The 19,316-nt window shown below is 35.7% G+C and overlaps 1 protein-coding gene and 1 long non-coding RNA gene across 8 annotated transcripts in view; one reads left to right on the forward strand and one right to left on the reverse strand.

Moving 5' to 3' along the window:
- Positions 1–23: 23 nt before the first annotated feature.
- LOC147872778 (uncharacterized) overlaps positions 24–19,316 on the forward strand; it is a 27,054-nt gene continuing 7,761 nt past the window's right edge. For 3 of the 7 annotated variants that reach the window (XR_015536966.1, XM_087355491.1, XM_087355490.1), the window contains exons 1-9: positions 24–2,701; positions 9,506–9,663; positions 10,781–10,894; positions 12,240–12,335; positions 13,512–13,607; positions 14,783–14,878; positions 16,058–16,153; positions 17,330–17,422; positions 18,603–18,698. Coding sequence is in view for 6 of the 7 variants with exons in the window: in XM_087355491.1 (XP_087211617.1) it covers positions 9,541–9,663; positions 10,781–10,894; positions 12,240–12,335; positions 13,512–13,607; positions 14,783–14,878; positions 16,058–16,153; positions 17,330–17,422; positions 18,603–18,698 (810 nt within the window). In the remaining variant the exon portion in view is untranslated. Of the gene's footprint in view, positions 2,702–6,882; positions 8,732–9,505; positions 9,664–10,780; positions 10,895–12,239; positions 12,336–13,511; positions 13,608–14,782; positions 14,879–16,057; positions 16,154–17,329; positions 17,423–18,602; positions 18,699–19,316 lie in introns of those variants that run through there. The other 4 variants (XM_087355486.1, XM_087355487.1, XM_087355488.1 and 1 more) reach the window with 4 other exon arrangements.
- Positions 1,171–4,646, reverse strand: LOC147872779 (uncharacterized). The gene is made up of 2 exons (XR_015536968.1): positions 3,624–4,646; positions 1,171–2,868 (listed from the first exon to the last, which is right to left on the reverse strand). It is a non-coding gene; the product is annotated as an uncharacterized LOC147872779 (long non-coding RNA).

Here is a 19,316-nt window from a genome sequence, read left to right on the forward strand (position 1 = left end):
TTTCTTCAGAAAGTAGAGTAACGTAGTGACTTGGAAAACCATGGAGAAGAAATACTAGGATTTTGTTTATGTATGTATTTGTTGTATTATTAACTGATTTATTCTTAATGTAATATTCCGATAACGCAGTGGGTGTGATATCAGTCTGAGAACTAATTTTTCCGCCCTTCTGGAATCCTGAAGAAAATAATTAGAGATTCAGTTGTGGTGAGTACTTTGGACAGGTTTATCCAAGTTCAAATCATCCAGGATATCTGTCAGAGTTGACCATATCATGAGAATGTTCATTCAATATGTCTAAAATAACATTTGCCATATGTAGTCTTGCCCTATCTTGTTGTGAAAATGTTTCCATGTAATGAAATAACGTCCTACACTGCATCTTTCAGACGCCAAGCATGGGGATCATCAGCGCCTCTGATATGCATATTCTATTTATTGATATTTCGATTTATGTGAAACTGAGCTTCAGAGAACAACATGTGTTGAATAAGTGTTTGCTCTTCTTCTAAATATTAATGAGATGAATCACAAAAGATGACTTAGCGAACTTCATCAACATCCATTACTGCTTGTTGGATCTGAATTTTATAAGCAAACATTTCTAAGTCTTCTTATCATGGTTAAAATGGTTGATTTTTAAGCCTTTTAACCAAGCTCTTGTGGTAGCCATTTTACAGATTTTCCTTGGCTACGCATAAGTGCTGTCTGTATACATGCAGTGTTTTCTGGTATCCTCACAAACATCTTTCTGCCAACCCAGAACTTGTTTGTTCAATCTTTTTCACACACATTTAAATTGTTGATCTTTTTGGACCTTCTCTGCAGTCTCACTCTAAAATCGCGCTGCATCATACAGCACTTCCAGTTTGATAAAACAAACTGTTTCATACAAATCACACACTGGTCACTAGTGTACGCAGCTTGCTTATTAATGCTTGCTGAATGTCCCGCCTAATTGATCAGAATACTCTAACCTCTTACATGTTCAATGATACCAAAGTTATTAATGTCAGTGCGGTATATCAGCAAATATTGGGATTTGTAACAACAATGTCTTTTCTTAATATTTTGTGTGGGTGTGAAACCTGGTTTCTCACCCAAAGGGAAGAACATAAGTAATTTTGACTGGATATTGGGAATGCGTATGTGCATTACATTTAATCTCAGTTTCATAAAATTCCATTTTTTTATTTATTCTTTTTAGTATTTGCAGAATATTGTTTGGTTCTTGAGATATGTAAATCAGGAGGATACCTGGGTGAAATTCGTTAAGTGTGCCCTTCATTTCAAATATATCACATTATTTTATTTGTTAACAACTGTTGTGTTAAAGCAGAAATGAGCAAATGTTCAGGTATAACCACAATATGATGCAAAAATACAATCTGATACATTATTAATACTTATGTATAACACATAAAATCAAAGAGTGTGTTAACAGAAATAGGCATTATATATGAAATTTTGAAACTTCTTGAATTCTGTAATTCTGGAGTAGATTATCTTTGAATGATTCTTCATCTAGAGCAATGATGCAGGAGCAGCTTGAAGTATTCTGTGTAGTGCTTAATTTTTAAAATTCAAAATCAGCTCTTTTATTTGGTCTAGTATATTTTCTATTCTTTATTACCATTGTCTTCAACTTAATTTCAGTTGAACTTCATAGTATGATAAAATATTTGTTCTGAAATTATTCTCATACCAATTTTAAAGTGATTAGCGTGTTATTAACAGTTTATAATTTATGTTATATGAAGTGTAATGGACATGGGGTTGCTATTGGACACCCCCAACACAACCAATTTTACCATTTCTTCCCACTCGGCTACTATCAGCAACAGTACAAACAAAAGGAGGATCACTTGTAAGAATAAGACCACATAACTTTAAGAAGATACAATTAATTTGTATTTATAAGGAGGTATGGATAACAATTTAAGCCATGATACATACACAGTATGCCCATTAGTTAAGCTGCCACTACAGATTTTAGTGTGGTTCAAGATTGAATTATACAATTTTTGTAATCATTAGGCAACGGTCAAAGGAAATTGATATACTTAAAAATGAATACAATAGTAATATACATATGGAAGTGGGGAAACTGCCCAAACTAATATGTAAAGCAATGATTTTCTTGGAAGCAGGATAAACACAGGCTGGAAGGGAATTTAAAACACGGGACCCAGATATAATTTAGAATCAACACCCACTTTCCAGGTCATACAAACTGAACAACTTGTTCAAATTCTTTTCCTGTGAATGTAAAATGTATTTTTTCAAGAATTAACTCTGCCTTTCCATGTGGTGAGTACAGAAATGTGTACATACCTTACATAGTTTTATATCCTTCAACATATACTATGATTGAAATCTGTATTGAATTCTGGACATTCCACACACTGTGTGAATTTAAATTACGTATATTTTTTTGTTTAGCTGTAATGACAGGCATGCATGAACATCGTCATATTACTACAATATTGCTCATATGCATTATTCAGAGTACAACTCTTTCCCTCGATTTTTGAGATATCTACCAAAATTTTATAATTTAATTTTAATTTTACAGCAGAAAATGGATATAATCAAAATGGAAAATGATGTTGATGTTCGAAGTGAAAAAGTTTCCGTTGGCGTGGTATCTGATGAGGTTCATGTACAATCAGGAACTTCAATAAAGAAAGATGAAACTGAGGTAAGCCTTCCATTCAGATGAGCTTTTTTTTCCCCTGTTCATTTATACAAGTGCCTGAGTGTTTCTTTTTTAGTGTATGAGTTGTTATTATCTGTGAAACAGTTATAAAGAAGAACATTACTGTACCTTTTACCCTAACTCTGATTTGCTCCTGTAGTGCTCGAGGGCTGTAAGAATAATAGCAAATTGCAGTCAGAATTGGGTAGTGTACATATATATAGTCATTATCTTAATTTGTAATACAAAATAACATAGACACCTTTTTCAGGCTTGTAGAAGATCTGTGACCCAGTAATTGTAAATAAATACTAAACAGTCAAGGATGTTACAAATTAAATATAATGCATTTGTTCATATTTGTATCTTGTTTGAAAGCGTGTGTGCATGTGCGAACACACTTATGCATGTGTGTGCTTATCTGGAAATTTTTACGAGTAAGAATTTCTTTCCATTATTCATTTAATTTGCTTTACTTTTTTTTTTCAGATTTGTTTTCATTTTATTTTTCCACTTACAAGTCTTACGATAAATCTGCTTTGACAGAATCTTGTATTTTGGTGTGAAGATTTTGTTATAAATTACAACCCTGCCCATTTTATTCTATCTTTCGTTACTTTAAGAGCATAATCTAAAGTAAACGTGTCTGTTCTCACAAACTATTTGGTAATGTACACTGTAATGTCATTAACGTGGTAGTCTGATTTTCATGATATACTTCAGCGTGTGCAGTGCAATATTTAAATGTTAATATGTACGCTGAAATGCCCTATTTACCATAAATTGTGTTATTAGGTTATAATATATGTCCCTATATACACTGAATTACTACAACACCACAGTCACCTGTTAAAATAGTTAAGAAGGTTACATGCAACAGTTAGTATAAATGAAAAATATATTTCCAATTCCATATTCATACTACATTTTTGTTACTGTTAGTGTCCACTGATCTCCAAACGTCCGTGGCTTTGTCGTGTTTTCGTGTTAAGGCTGGATGCTCGTATGATGTTGGGTTGGCGCAGTTCCTTCTATGTAGATATGTTTACTGCATTTTGGTATCTTGCTTCTTGCTGTGTGTTCTGTTGATACAATCTTCTGTGAGAATTTTGCCTTGGCGTCGTTCCTTTATCACGGTTGCGTTCCTGTGAACAGAAACCATCCTTGTCGGGACTCGAACTCAGTGCCGAGGCCTTTGTTTCCGAAATCTCCTCTTCGAAGCAAAAACTCGGATCCTGGCGTCTTTGTTCTACCTCGCTTGGTTTCGGTGCTAAAGGAAGCTCCCTTGCCGGAAATCGAACTCAGGACACTTTTCCCAGAGTTCTGACCTTCCTGTGTTTTCTCATGTGTCTTAAGGAATAATCGCGCCATGTTTCTTCTTCACGGGCCACAAGCGAACGAGTAAAGAAATGTCAACCCTCAATTTCGAGTTCCACAGTATTTACTAAGGAGGAAATACGACAGCTTCTTACAAATTCATCTTCTGGGTCTCAGACAGTCTTCGGGCTTGTGACTTTAGTCAGTCAAATCATTTCCCAGGAACAAAAACATAATTTGCCTTAGCGCCACTCTTCCCTAGTGCTTGCTATCCGAGCAACAGAAAACATGTTTCCCGGGATTCGAACGAAGGAAACATTTTTCTCTGGCCCATCGCCCGGGACCCTCAAAAATCATCTTTAAAATTAATCAACTATACTGAAACCGCACGTTATTTTAAATAAGGGCAATGAAATTGAAATTCTTTCTTACGCCTCTTCTCATTATTTCTAAATGTTCGCGTATTCTGTTCTTATAGGGAAAGTACTTAATATTAATTATTGACTTCTTACATTCATGACTGAATGTAACTAAATTATAACTTAGAGTAATTCTCTTTGTCTTTTTTCAACTACCAACAATGTGCAGATATTGACCGACAATGGTCAGCTTTTACGGGAACACCTGCTTGCATAACAATGTAAGAAAAGGCATTGGAATTTCTAACCCACACCTGCAACAATCCAGCCTGAGCATCCCATAAGGCTCTTTTCTCGTTTCTTATACATGCAGTATAATTGCCTGAATGAACCGTATTGCACTCCAGACCGTAACGAATAGGCCTAGGTCATGATCAACGGCGTATTAGTTGTTCGGTGATAAATATGCACATTTTTAGCGATAAGAAGGTGAAAGGGCACAACTGCACTGACCAAAAGTCGACAAACCCAAAAGCTGCCATTGTTATGGAGACTCCGCTCCAGGCGGCAAAGTTATTTCCTGGTTATTTAATTAACAGTACTGCCACTCTAAACGATAATTGTGAAAATGAAGTAAAAATGATCCACATTGTGTATTGAGCACGTTGCACCAGTGCGTCATGCTATCAGTTACCCGTTACCTGAAGACGGTCACTGACGCCAAAGCATGTTGTAATGACAACTCTTGAACAAATAATTATTGTTTAATTGAAGCTTAAATTTTTATAAATGCAATGGGAACAACAATAACAAATAGAAATGAGGTCCATGATGAAATTAGGAGTAGAATTCAATCGGAAAACGCTCGATTGTATTCACTACCCAAAATACTGAAGGTCAGGATATATAAAATAGTGATTTTGTATGGTTGTGAAACATGGTCTCTTATCTTGAAGGAAGAACGTAGATTACAAGCGTTTGAAAACAGGCTCCGATGGACTGGTCATGTAGCGCACATGGGGGGTTGGTAGGCAAGGTGTGCATACAGATTTATGGTAAGGAATCCTTATGGAAAAGACCATCCGGACAGACCAAGAAGGAGATGGGAGGGTAACATCAAGATGGATCTTCGGGAGTTGGGCTGTGACGATGGCTAATGGATGGAGCTGGCTCAGGATCGTGGCCGGTGGCGGTCTTTGGTATTGTTGGTGTTGAACCTGCGGGTTCTGCTACCAGGGAGTTAGTTAGTTAGTTAGTTAGCTTTACTTACAAGGTTTTTACGAGGCATGCGGAGAATGTAGTACACAAGGGAAAAATGGAGAAATGAATATAGAATTTTAGTCGGAAGACCTAAAGTAAAATACCACCAGGGTGGATAATATTAAAAAGTATCTTAAAAGACGTAGAATGCCAGGGTGTGGACTGCATTTATCTGGGTCACGTTGTGTGTGCGTGGGAGGAGCTGTTATGAACAGGGACATTAATCTACGGTATCCATAAAAGTTGTTTACTTTATTGCCCGGATTAATTATTACTAATTGTCAAAAATGCCTCTTCTTACTGGAGTTTCTTAATTAGGCACGTCGGTATTTTGTCATGAGCTGAGTTTGTAAGATCGCCATTAATCTTACGTCCGCATTTATCAGTTTTCTAGTTGAGAAAATTAATAAACATGGCTTCAGGGCGTCTGAATCTGAACAGACGTTTGCTGCCATTTTATCTCCTGCTTTACTTTTATTTACTTTAATTAGTTTAGTTTAGCGTATATCAACTTCAAATGGTCTTCCACGGTTTATAAACACGTAAACGTACCTCACTGAAATTGTGTTTATGAATATTGCAGTTGTGAGTGATTTTGGTACAATTCACCTCTTCTTCGGTTCATGTTGGGGTCAACCATTTTTATATTTAATAAAATAATGGCAAAGACCTTTCTTTTTCTTATACATTTCTTATATTCACAATTTTTTAATATTTTTATTTGCATTTTTCTCGTGCAAGTGCTTTGTAGCCACATCAGCATCAATTAGATATTAACTAACCATTTATAGCTTAAAGTCGCCTAAATATTTTTGAACATTCAGTGGTAAATCAAAGAAGACAACTCAGCCATTACAAGGGTTAATGTTTCTGAAGTAAATAATCCCTGTTTACGCTGCAGAACTCCGAATTGTTTATTTTTAAAGCAGATTGTGTTTGTAGGTGTCACTAGGTCTGTTCCGTTTATGTGCTAGAGAGTTGCACTACATGGCGTAATGATACTTCCATTAACAAAGTTGACATGAGCTATGAGTACATGTACTTCGATACTGGGAGTGCCGTGGACAAAACACGTTAAACAGGCGTCTATCAAACATTGGATGCGTCTTTTAAATGAGGTGACTATTATGCAGAAATTATACATTGACGGTGTGTGTTAATGTGATTTTTCGTATTCAAATAACTTGTGTCTTTAATGTCCGCACGGAATAATTAGTCTGTAGTGCCATGATGATACTGTGAGTGTAAGTGAAATATTTATTAGTGTTGTGATTTTAGATCTTGTGATTCAAAGTGGCAAGCCAGACAATCATTATTTTATTGCGGTCATTAAATAGGACTAATTGTTTATATTTATACACACGCAAGCCGACTCCAGTGAGAAGTTGGCAGAACACTGAGCTAGGTTTTCATACTTGTATGATAAAATAAAAAATAAAAATTGCTTGCATCACCACAACCTCAAATCCTACATAGAACGAAATATGACTGGTAATAAGACAAATGTGGAGGGGTGCATTGTTAAACTGTGGGCCAAATTAAGCATGTCGTACATAAGCGAAAAGTGATTACAATTTTGAGCCTTCTGGGTTGTTTTGGATCTCCTATTCAGAGGCCGAAGTTTCAGTCATGTAACGTAAGTAGCAGCGACCATTTGTTATCTTGAGAATGTTGAAATAAAAAATGTTCCCCCACACCAGAATATTATTGCTAAATGTTTCAGTACACATACTCGTGTATTGCGATACCAATCTCTTCCTGGTCTTTTCAAAGTGTGCATTTGTCAGTAGTGAGTGACCAGCCCACTGCCTCCGCACAATTTCTACTCTGTCCTTATTTTTGTCTGCTAGAGCCATCTATTTAACAAAAAACTTTAACCAATTTTCTAAAAACAATTTAAGTATTTAACTGAAAACAATTTAACTATTAAGTTTTAATTATTCTAAATTGAAATTGTCATGATATCTCCCACAGTAGTTGCAAACTGAATATCGTCCATTTCTGGAATCTGGAAAGGAAATAAACATTTGGATCAGAACAGGAACTGGAATTATGGGTAACAAGTATGGAAACTGATGCAGCGAATATCTCGCGTTAGACGATCTCTACGGATGCAGGTTTTGAAGGAATTTGTGACGAAACTCAAGGTGAAAGACACTGGACTTATTCTAGTTACGTGGACTTTTATGTAAATTACACGCTTCAAACTGATTCAGCAGTTTTTGGGGTGACTTCTGTTTGACCCACTGTTCCATCTACCTGTCATAACCTGACCTGGTGTTGTAACTTTTGTGTCGTGTGATTTTGAACTGCACGGAATTTACGAGTCGGAGAGAGGGCTGGAAATAGGTCAAATACTTTCACGAATCAGTGTTGGGCCCACGTAATTGTTGTAATCCAAAGCAGAGTTGACCCTAACCTCATTGTTAATAAACTGCTGAATGTCGACTTCTTCAGTGGCGTCCAGAAATCCTTGTTGACAATTAAGGCCAAATTCTGCCGAAAAATAATGCTCAAAAGCTGGCAGAGGAACATTTGCGTCTTCTGCCCCTCTGCCGGCGTCACAAAAGAAACTCAGTGAGTCTGTATTTCCTTCTGTGCTCGACTGGGTCTTAGAAGGCGGTGAATTTTCGCCGATTTGATTTTGTCCCTGAAATTCAGATGACGCAACAATTAGTTTCTTAGGTAACATAACAATGCACGCAGGAGTTCATATAAAACCTTATCATTGTTGTTGACGACAATAATGCAACACAACAATGCCGAATAAACAAATAACGTGCATTGTTGTGTTTGTTTACTGCCGTTGACAATCGGCTTTCGGGTCATTGCGAAAAGAGCTGAGCTGTGAATCGGATGGAAGAGAAGTGTGTTGTAGAGTAGATAATTTTGTGCTGTTAAAAAAAGTTTTAGTTTTTATTAAATTGAGCATTGCTGGAGGACATCGTGGTCTCTTACAATTGAACCAAGTTTACAGTCGGATCGGAGCAAAGGCAGCAGACCACAAAAATCAAGGGTTGACAACCAAGGTCGTAATTACCAACCCACGTCACAATATTTTTTTCTTTTTGGTGAGCAGTGGAGGAAATAGACATTAGTAAGTGGAATATTGGATGTTTAAATTTCTTTTAAGTTGCTTGTGTTTAACATGGATGTAAAAACGTTTATTAGGATGTAATTATATAATGAGAATACCGTGATAAATATCGCAATTGCAACTGTCTACTAACAAACGAGTGTTACTTAAAAAAGTTTTTTCGGAATTTAGTTCCTAAGAATGAATTAAAAGAGATCCAATTCTGATTTGTGATTTAACATTACGTAGAAATGTCTTTGAATATTACAAATTTATAACTAACTAGAGACGTAGGTTGCAGTGATTAACATCTTTTTTTTCTGGAGGTATTAGAAACTATGCTTGGGAGCCCTAATTCAGACGTTTAGGCTAGACTGCCTTGATATTACCGGCTACAAAAATTAATATGCTAAAGAATAAGCACTACATTTGCTAAGTTCAAATATTTAGAAGCAATAACAAATAATCAAAATTGTATTCATGAATAAATTAGGGACATATTGTATTCTGAGAATGTCTGCTACCACGAAGTTCAGAATCTTTTGTGCTCCCATAATATTTGTATAAGATTAAAGATGATCTACACAAAAAACAGCTCTACTAATTGCTGTGGTTGGGTGGGAAACTGCTCAGGATATGATAAAATAGCAGTGTTTTTTTAATATAGTAACGACAATAGAGATTCATTAAAAGAAAGGGATTTCTTGAGCAGACGAGTGTCAGTTTTGTCAAGGGAGACCACAATATGAAGTTCGCTTAAATGATCGTACTAATAGTCTAAATATTCTGTTGCAGTTATATTGTTGTTACAAGGACCAGCACCTTCGATCATGGCCTACAAAGACAAAGTACCGGCAGGGATGATAACTTTTATGGAGCAATTATTCACTGTACTACCCACTAAAGTAGTCTGGTTCCTGTTCATGATGTTTATGACTTTATGTGTTTTAAGGGTAGGTACAATGTCTCTCTGTCTGACTGAACATGTCAGAATAAAGTCCTGGGGTGTATATATGGTGTAAGTGGCAAGTAGAGAAAATTACATAATGAGTTACTTGACAGTTTGTAAACTTTTAGATTAGCCCAATCAAGCGGAGGATTTAGTTGCCACGAAGGAAAGAAAGAAGGGCTATGCAGTTTTCTTTGGATGATAATGAAAGTGAGAACTTTGTAAATACACATGCGTGGATGTAGGTTAACACAGAAATAAAAATTAGGGACAATTTAAACATGTGAAGTTTAGTAATCTCACTCCTCAAGATGCAGTGATGTGTCTTGGTCATCATGATAAATCTGGGGAGCTCTTGAAGTGTCAAGAGTGAATTTCATAGTGTCAGCTAACTGACATTTTTAGAGGTGCTTGCTACTTCTGTCAACAGGGAAAAGGATCAAAGCTGATGTGTTAATTAACGTCCTAGAAGACAGTCATATTCATACTTGTTGCTGTGAGAACCTAAAATCTCACCAATGTCAGGGATGACCATGCACCAGATATTTAAGCAGTTTCTTAGAGGTTAGACAAGCACTAGTCCAATCAGAGGTGATAATCTTTGTATCAAAATGAATTGCACATATATTTTGACAAGGAATATTCATTTTGGTACCACTGATCCAAAATAAGATATGCATTTATAGGAAGTGTATTTTTTGAGGGCTGGTGTACACACATGCTTTAAGTATTGCTGACCAATTCATTTCTAAAACAAAACAGAATAAATGCATGTTTGTGTACATATATAGGACTAATCAACAAACCAACTAATTGCAATTTGTTGGTTGCTTCTGTTTATCACTATCTGAATGTCTTGTCCCTCTATTTCATTTAGGCTGTTTTGACACATGTTAAAATTCACGAGTTGCCAACAGTGCTGGCTCAGCACTCAACTTTACAGGTCTGTTGTGAAGAAATGTTACAGTAAAGTGTTTGGCACCCCTGTTTCATATTGAGAAAGTTCTGTGCTGAAATCTCTGCCTGCATATTTTTGTTTTGCCAAATTCATTGAAGACCTTTCCATAAATAACAGATTACTGTGACACACAAGTGTAAATGTTATTTTCTCTTGGTGGCAGATCATTATACCAGAGATGAAAGCGATGTACCATGTGACTGTCGCGAACATAAATGACTTTCTTGAGACACTGAGATGGATGCTCCATAAAGAAGATGCAGTGCATGTGCGGTTGGTAAGTGGAGCTCTTTGCTATCATCATTTTTCAGGGTGTATGGAATAAATATCAAACTTAATCAAAATTAATACTTTTTAAATAATCAGATGCATACAGCAAGCAATATTTAAACTGCCGTACTCTTTTATGAGTGCTGTAATTATCAGACTTATTGAAGATTTTTACACCGGTAACAGAGTATTATCACACAAGCCTGTAAATGTTATTTTCTCCTGGTACTACGGCTCCAAATAATTTGAAATGAATATTAATGGGCCGAATCATGTGTGATATTTACACCTGCACTTAATTAGACACAAAGGATGTTCTTGAGTACTAGGGAATGATGGAATTGACTGTTGCTTTGGTTATGTGACTTTTTCAAAATCCTTACTTTTGAAATATTTTAATATAATTATAAAAACAGTAGATAGAAGTAATTGTAACAATTAAAATAATATTAATATTCAGAGAAAATAAGAGCGTATAAGCTTGGTCACAGAAACATCTTGGATTCCCATTCATGTGGAAATGAAGAATAGAGAAACATGTCAAGACTGTAATGCAAATCTGTATGTAGTTTTGAACTGCTGAACATTAATGTGATATCTGGTACTCGCGGTTCATGAGGTCAGAGGCTACTGTTATTCACTTTGCATATGTTTGTACATAAGTTTTCAACTTAACATTTGTTTGGGATGCATCTTTTTTTAAAACCGTTGGCGACAAATGCAGAAGCTTTCAAATAATTCATTTATAGTATATCCATTTACATTTACATAGGTGAGATTATTTTGATGAAGTTAACAGTTTCAGAATTTTTTTAATTTTATTCATTATTTGCTTTACAATTCTATGAACTCTACATGGAACATTTCTGATATAACCTCAACATCTAATGCAATGCAAGGTGGAGATTTTTTTTAAAAAGAAGTGTGTTCTAAAGTCTTGGAATATTTTCTCTCAAGTATGAACTTCAGGTGCATATTCTATTGCAATGAAAGAGACATTTACCTCTTTCACTTAAAGTTGGGAAGTGCACTGTGTTTTATTTTGACATGAACCTGTTTTACAGAAAACTAGACAGACTCATGGGCCAAATATTTTGTTCTGTTCACCACATGCAGTCCATGGGCTCTATGTTGCATACCTCTCACTTACTGGCTAGAACAGCCTTTATATCATTATCATATAGGTTTTAGTTACCAATGTCATCAAATTTAATCCACTTACAACAGAATCAAATGCGTAGAGCAATGTGAACATGTCCTTGTCTATGTAAGTACTGTAAATACCAAATTTAATTGATATCTTACAACAAATATCAGACACGTGTGTAAATGTTGTTTTCTCCTGGTTGTAGATTCGCAGCCAAGAGCTACAGATAGATGATATGACACGTCACATTGAATCAGTGATGTTGGTAGTTGAAGAGCAGCGATCACTATATCAGGAATCAGTATGTATAGAACCCTTACTGGCTTTTTGTCCACGCTATCACATAAATGCTTTATAACCCTTTATACTTTTAGCGATAATCACAACACATAGTGTTATGTTCCTCAAAAATGTCATAAGTGATAGGGGTTTTTGAAGTAGTATTTTAGGAATTCCCTCACTTCATGTCATGGGTAGTAATTTTAACATGGAATGAAATTTTTTTTTTAGATACAGTGCTGTTTTTATAAGTGGCCACTGTGAGCTGAATTTGCACTGATGACAGTAGCTAGTTCCTTATAGTCTGTTTCTTAAAGGCCATTTGTCAATAGAAGGGAATGACCCGTGGCCAGTATTTGCCAAAGAGTTGTCAGATTTAGGCTGGAATGAACGCTACTTTCATGGGTTTGAATTCCGCTCAGTTTATATATTTTTTATGTGTGTGCTTATTTAACTGTGACCAAGCTTACTCATTGCCATATACCTCTCAGTGTGTTAATTCTGCCATGAGTTATTTCTTTTCTTGACACTTGAGTCTTAAAAACTATTGAAGGTGATTGCAAAGAGTCGTCAAACGAAGGAACTCATAATGAATTGTCAGATATAAAATAAAGAAAGAAAGAAAGCCTGTAATTATTACTAAGTTTTATACTTTTCCTCTGGTTATGTTCACAATCAGTAGCTCTAAGAGTTATGCCTATTAGTTTTACCTTCTTTATCTTTCTGCATGTAAAAACTCAAGAGCCTCTGAACAGATATTCATAAGAAATGTGTTATAAAGCCTTGGAATATTTTCTCTCAAGTATGAACTTGAGGTGCATATTCTGTTGCAATGAAAGAGACATTTACCTCTTTCACTTAAAGTTGGGAAGTGCACTGTGTTTTATTTTGACATGAACCTGTTTTACAGAAAACTAGACAGACTCATGGGCCAAATATTTTGTTCTGTTCACCACATGCAGTCCATGGGCTCTATGTTGCATACCTCTTACTTACTGGCTAGAACAGCCTTTATATCATTATCATATAGGTTTTAGTTACGAATGTCATCAAATTTAATCCACTTACAACAGAATCAAATGCGTAGAGCAATGTGAACATGTCCTTGTCTATGTAAGTACTGTAAATACCAAATTTAATTGATATCTTACAACAAATATCAGACACGTGTGTAAATGTTGTTTTCTCCTGGTTGTAGATTCGCAGCCAAGAGCTACCGATAGATGATATGACACGTCGCATTGAATCAGTGATGCGGGTAGTTGAAGAACAGCAATCACTATGTCAGCAATCAGTATGTATAGAACCCTTACTGGCTTTTTGTCCACGCTATCACATAAATGCTTTATAACCCTTTATACTTTTAGCGATAATCACAACACATAGTGTTATGTTACTCAAAAATGTCATAAGTGAATCATAGGGGTTTTTGAAGTACTATTTTAGGAATTCTGTCACTACATGTCATGGGTAGTAAATTTAACATGGAATGAAATATCTTTTGTTAGATACAGTGCTGTTTTTATAAGTGGCCACTGTGAGCTGTATTTGCATTGATGACAGTAGCTATTTCCTTGTAGTCTGTTTCTTAAAGGCCATTGGCAATAGAAGGGAATGAGCCGTGGCCAGTATTTGCCAAAGAGTTGTCAGATTTAGGCTGGAATGAACGCTACTTTCATGGGTTTGAATTCTGCTCAGTTTATGCATATTTATGTGTGTGCTTATTTAACAGTGACCAAGCTTACTCATTGCCATATACCTTTCAGTGTGTTAATTCTGCCATGAGTTATTTCTTTTCTTGACACTTGAGTCTTAAAAACTATTGCAGGTGATTGGAAAGAGTTGTCAAACCAAGGAACTCATAGGGAATTGTCAGATGTAAAAGAAAGAAAGAAAGCCTGAAATTATTACTAAGTTTTATACTTTTCCTCTGGTTATGTTCACAATCGGTAGCTCTAAGAGTTATGCCTATTAGTTTTACCTTCTTTATCTTTCTGCATGTAAAAACTCAAGAGCCTCTGAACAGATATTCATAAGAAATGTGTTATAAAGCCTTGGAATATTTTCTCTCAAGTATGAACTTGAGGTGCATATTCTGTTGCAATGAAAGAGACATTTACCTCTTTCAGTTAAAGTTTGGAAGTGCACTGTGTTTTATTTTGACATGAACCTGTTTTACAGAAAACTAGACAGACTCATGGGCCAAATATTTTGTTCTGTTCTCCACATGCAGTCCATGGGCTCTATGTTGCATACCTCTCACTTACTGGCTAGAACAGCCTTTATATCATTATCATATAGATTTTAGTTACCAATGTCATCAAATTTAATCCACTTACAACAGAATCAAATGCGTAGAGCAATGTGAACATGTCCTTGTCTATGTAAGTACTGTAAATACCAAATTTAATTGATATCTTACAACAAATATCAGACACGTGTGTAAATGTTGTTTTCTCCTGGTTGTAGATTCGCAGCCAAGAGCTACAGATATATGATATGACACGTCGCATTGAATCAGTGATGCGGGTAGTTGAAGAGCAGCGATCACTATATCAGGAATCAGTATGTATAGAACCCTTACTGGCTTTTTGTCCACGCTATCACATAAATGCTTTATAACCCTTTATACTTTTAGCGATAATCACAACACATAGTGTTATGTTCCTCAAAAATGTCATAGTTGAATCATAGGGGTTTTTGAAGTACTATTTTAGGTATTCCCTCACTACATGTCATGGGTAGTAATTTTGACATGCTATGAAATATCTTTTGTTAGATACAGTGCTGTTTTTATAAGTGGCCACTGTGAGCTGAATTTGCATTGATGACAGTAGCTATTTCCTTGTAGTCTGTTTCTTAAAGGCCATTGGCAATAGAAGGGAATGAGCCGTGGCCAGTATTTGCCAAAGAGTTGTCAGATTTAGGCTGGAATGAACGCTACATTCATGGGTTTGAATTCCGCTCAGTTTATGCATATTTATGTGTGTGCTTATTTAACAGTGACCAAGCTTACTCATTGCCATATACCTCTCAGTGTGTTAATTCTGATATGAGTTATTTCTTTTCTTGACACTTGAGTCTGAAAAACTATTGAAGGTGATTGCAAAGAGTCGTCAAACGAAGGAACTCATAATGAATTGTCAGATGTAAAAGAAAGAAAGAAAGAAAGCCTGAAATTATTACTAAGTTTTATACGTTTCCTCTGGTTATGTTCAAAATCAGTAGCTCTAAGAGTTATGCCTATTAGTTTTACCTTCTTTATCTTTCTGCATGTAAAAACTCTAGAGCCTCTGAACAGATATTCATAAGAAGTGTGTTATAAAGCCTTGGAATATTTTCTCTCAAGTATGAACTTGAGGTTCATATTCTGTTGCAATGAAAGAGACATTTACCTCTTTCACTTAAAGTTGGGAAGTGCACTGTGTTTTATTTTGACATGAACTTGTTTTACAGAAAACTAGACAGACTCATGGGCCAAATATTTTGTTCTGTTCACCACATGCAGTCCATGGGCTCTATGTTGCATACCTCTCACTTACTGGCTCGAACAGCCTTTATATCATTATCATATAGGTTTTAGTTACAAATGTCATCAAATTTAATCCACTTACAACAGAATCAAATGCGTAGAGCAATGTGAACATGTCCTTGTCTATGTAAGTACTGTAAATACCAAATTTAATTGATATCTTACAACAAATATCAGACACGTGTGTAAATGTTGTTTTCTCCTGGTTGTAGATTCGCAGCCAAATGCTACCGATAGATGATATGACACGTCGCATTGAATCAGTGATGCGGGTAGTTGAAGAACAGCAATCACTATATCAGCAATCAGTATGTATAGAACCCTTACTGGCTTTTTGTCCACGCTATCACATAAATGCTTTATAACCCTTTATACTTTTAGCGATAATCACAACACATAGTGTTATGTTACTCAAAAATGTCATAAGTGAATCATAGGGGTTTTTGAAGTACTATTTTAGGAATTCTGTCACTACATGTCATGGGTAGTAAATTTAACATGGAATGAAATATCTTTTGTTAGATACAGTGCTGTTTTTATAAGTGGCCACTGTGAGCTGAATTTGCATTGATGACAGTAGCTAGTTCCTTGTAGTCTGTTTCTTAAAGGCCATTTAGCAATAGAAGGGAATGAGCCGTGGCCAGTATTTGCCAAAGAGTTGTCAGATTTAGGCTGGAATGAACGCTACTTTCATGGGTTTGAATTCCGCTCAGTTTATGCATATTTATGTTTGTGCTTATTTGACAGTGACCAAGCTTACTCATTGCCATATACCTTTCAGTGTGTTAATTCTGCCATGAGTTATTTCTTTTCTTGACACTTGAGACTTAAAAACTATTGCAGGTGATTGGAAAGAGTCGTCAAACCAAGGAACACATAGGGAGTTGTCAGATGTAAAAGAAAGAAAGAAAGCCTGAAATTATTACTAAGTTTTATACTTTTCCTCTGGTTATGTTCACAATCGGTAGCTCTAAGAGTTATGCCTATTAGTTTTACCTTCTTTATCTTTCTGCATGTAAAAACTCAAGAGCCTCTGAACAGATATTCATAAGAAATGTGTTATAAAGCCTTGGAATATTTTCTCTCAAGTATGAACTTGAGGTGCATATTCTGTTGCAATGAAAGAGACATTTACCTCTTTCACTTAAAGTTGGGAAGTGCACTGTGTTTTATTTTGACATGAACCTGTTTTACAGAAATCTAGACAGACTCATGGGCCAAATATTTTGTTCTGTTCACCACATGCAGTCCATGGGCTCTATGTTGCATACCTCTCACTTACTGGCTAGAACATCCTTGATATCATTATCATACAGGTTTTAGTTACCAATGTCATCAAATTTAATCCACTTACAACAGAATCAAATGCATAGTGCAATGTGAACATGTCCTTGTCAATGTAAGTACTGTAAATACCAAATTTAATTGATATCTTACAACAAATATCAGACACGTGTGTAAATGTTGTTTTCTCCTGGTTGTAGATGTGCAGCCAAGGGCAAGAGATAGATGATATACGTCTCATTGAATCACTGATGCGGGTAGATGAAGAGCAGCGATCACTATATCAGGAATCAGTATGTATAGAACCCTTACTGCCTTTTTGTCCACGCTATCACATAAATGCTATATAACCCTTTATACTTTTAGCAATAATCACAACACATAGTGTTATGTTCCTCAAAAATGTCATAGTTGAATCATAGGGGTTTTTGAAGTACTATTTTAGGAATTCTGTCACTTCATGTCATGGGTAGTAATTTTAACATGGAATGAAATTTTTTTTTTAGATACAGTGCTGTTTTTATAAGTGGCCACTGTGAGCTGAATTTGCACTGATGACAGTAGCTAGTTCCTTATAGTCTGTTTCTTAAAGGCCATTTGTCAATAGAAGGGAATGACCCGTGGCCAGTATTTGCCAAAGAGTTGTCAGATTTAGGCTGGAATGAACGCTACTTTCATGGGTTTGAATTCCGCTCAGTTTATATATTTTTTATGTGTGTGCTTATTTAACTGTGACCAAGCTTACTCATTGCCATATACCTCTCAGTGTGTTAATTCTGCCATGAGTTATTTCTTTTCTTGACACTTGAGTCTTAAAAACTATTGAAGGTGATTGCAAAGAGTCGTCAAACGAAGGAACTCATAATGAATTGTCAGATATAAAATAAAGAAAGAAAGAAAGCCTGTAATTATTACTAAGTTTTATACTTTTCCTCTGGTTATGTTCACAATCAGTAGCTCTAAGAGTTATGCCTATTAGTTTTACCTTCTTTATCTTTCTGCATGTAAAAACTCAAGAGCCTCTGAACAGATATTCATAAGAAATGTGTTATAAAGCCTTGGAATATTTTCTCTCAAGTATGAACTTGAGGTGCATATTCTGTTGCAATGAAAGAGACATTTACCTCTTTCACTTAAAGTTGGGAAGTGCACTGTGTTTTATTTTGACATGAACCTGTTTTACAGAAAACTAGACAGACTCATGGGCCAAATATTTTGTTCTGTTCACCACATGCAGTCCATGGGCTCTATGTTGCATACCTCTCACTTACTGGCTAGAGCAGTCTTTATATCATTATCATATAGGTTTTAGTTACCAATGTCATCTAATTTAATCCACTTACAACAGAATCAAATGCGTAGAGCAATGTGAACATGTCCTTGTCTATGTAAGTACTGTAAATACCAAATTTAATTGATATCTTACAACAAATATCAGACACGTGTGTAAATGTTGTTTTCTCCTGGTTGTAGATTCGCAGCCAAGAGCTACAGATAGATGATATGACACGTCGCATTGAATCAGTGATGCGGGTAGTTGAAGAGCAGCGATCACTATATCAGGAATCAGTATGTATAGAACCCTTACTGCCTTTTTGTCCACGCTATCACATAAATGCTTTATAACCCTTTATACTTTTAGCGATAATCACAACACATAGTGTTATGTTCCTCAAAAATGTCATAGTTGAATCATAGGGGTTTTTGAAGTACTATTTTAGGAATTCCCTCACTACATGTCATGGGTAGTAATTTTGACATGCTATGAAATATCTTTTGTTAGATACAGTGCTGTTTTTATAAGTGGCCACTGTGAGCTGAATTTGCATTGATGACAGTAGCTAGTTCCTTGTAGTCTCTTTCTTAAAGCCATTTGGCAATAGAAGGGAATGAGCCGTGGCCAGTATTTGCCAAAGAGTTGTCAGATTTAGGCTGGAATGAACGCTACTTTCATGGGTTTGAATTCCGCTCAGTTTATGCATATTTATGTGTGTGCTTATTTAACAGTGACCAAGCTTACTCATTGCCATATACCTCTCAGTGTGTTAATTCTGCCATGAGTTATTTCTTTTCTTGACACTTGAGTCTTAAAAACTATTGCAGGTGATTGGAAAGAGTCGTCAAACCAAGGAACTCATAATGAATTGTCAGATGTAAAAGAAAGAAGGAAAGAAAGCCTGAAATTAT

This window comes from Zootermopsis nevadensis, unplaced genomic scaffold, assembly GCF_977971745.1.
Source record: "Zootermopsis nevadensis isolate Lab colony 2312 unplaced genomic scaffold, Znev_1.0 Znev_ptg000024l, whole genome shotgun sequence".
Taxonomy (NCBI): Eukaryota; Metazoa; Arthropoda; class Insecta; order Blattodea; family Termopsidae; genus Zootermopsis; species Zootermopsis nevadensis.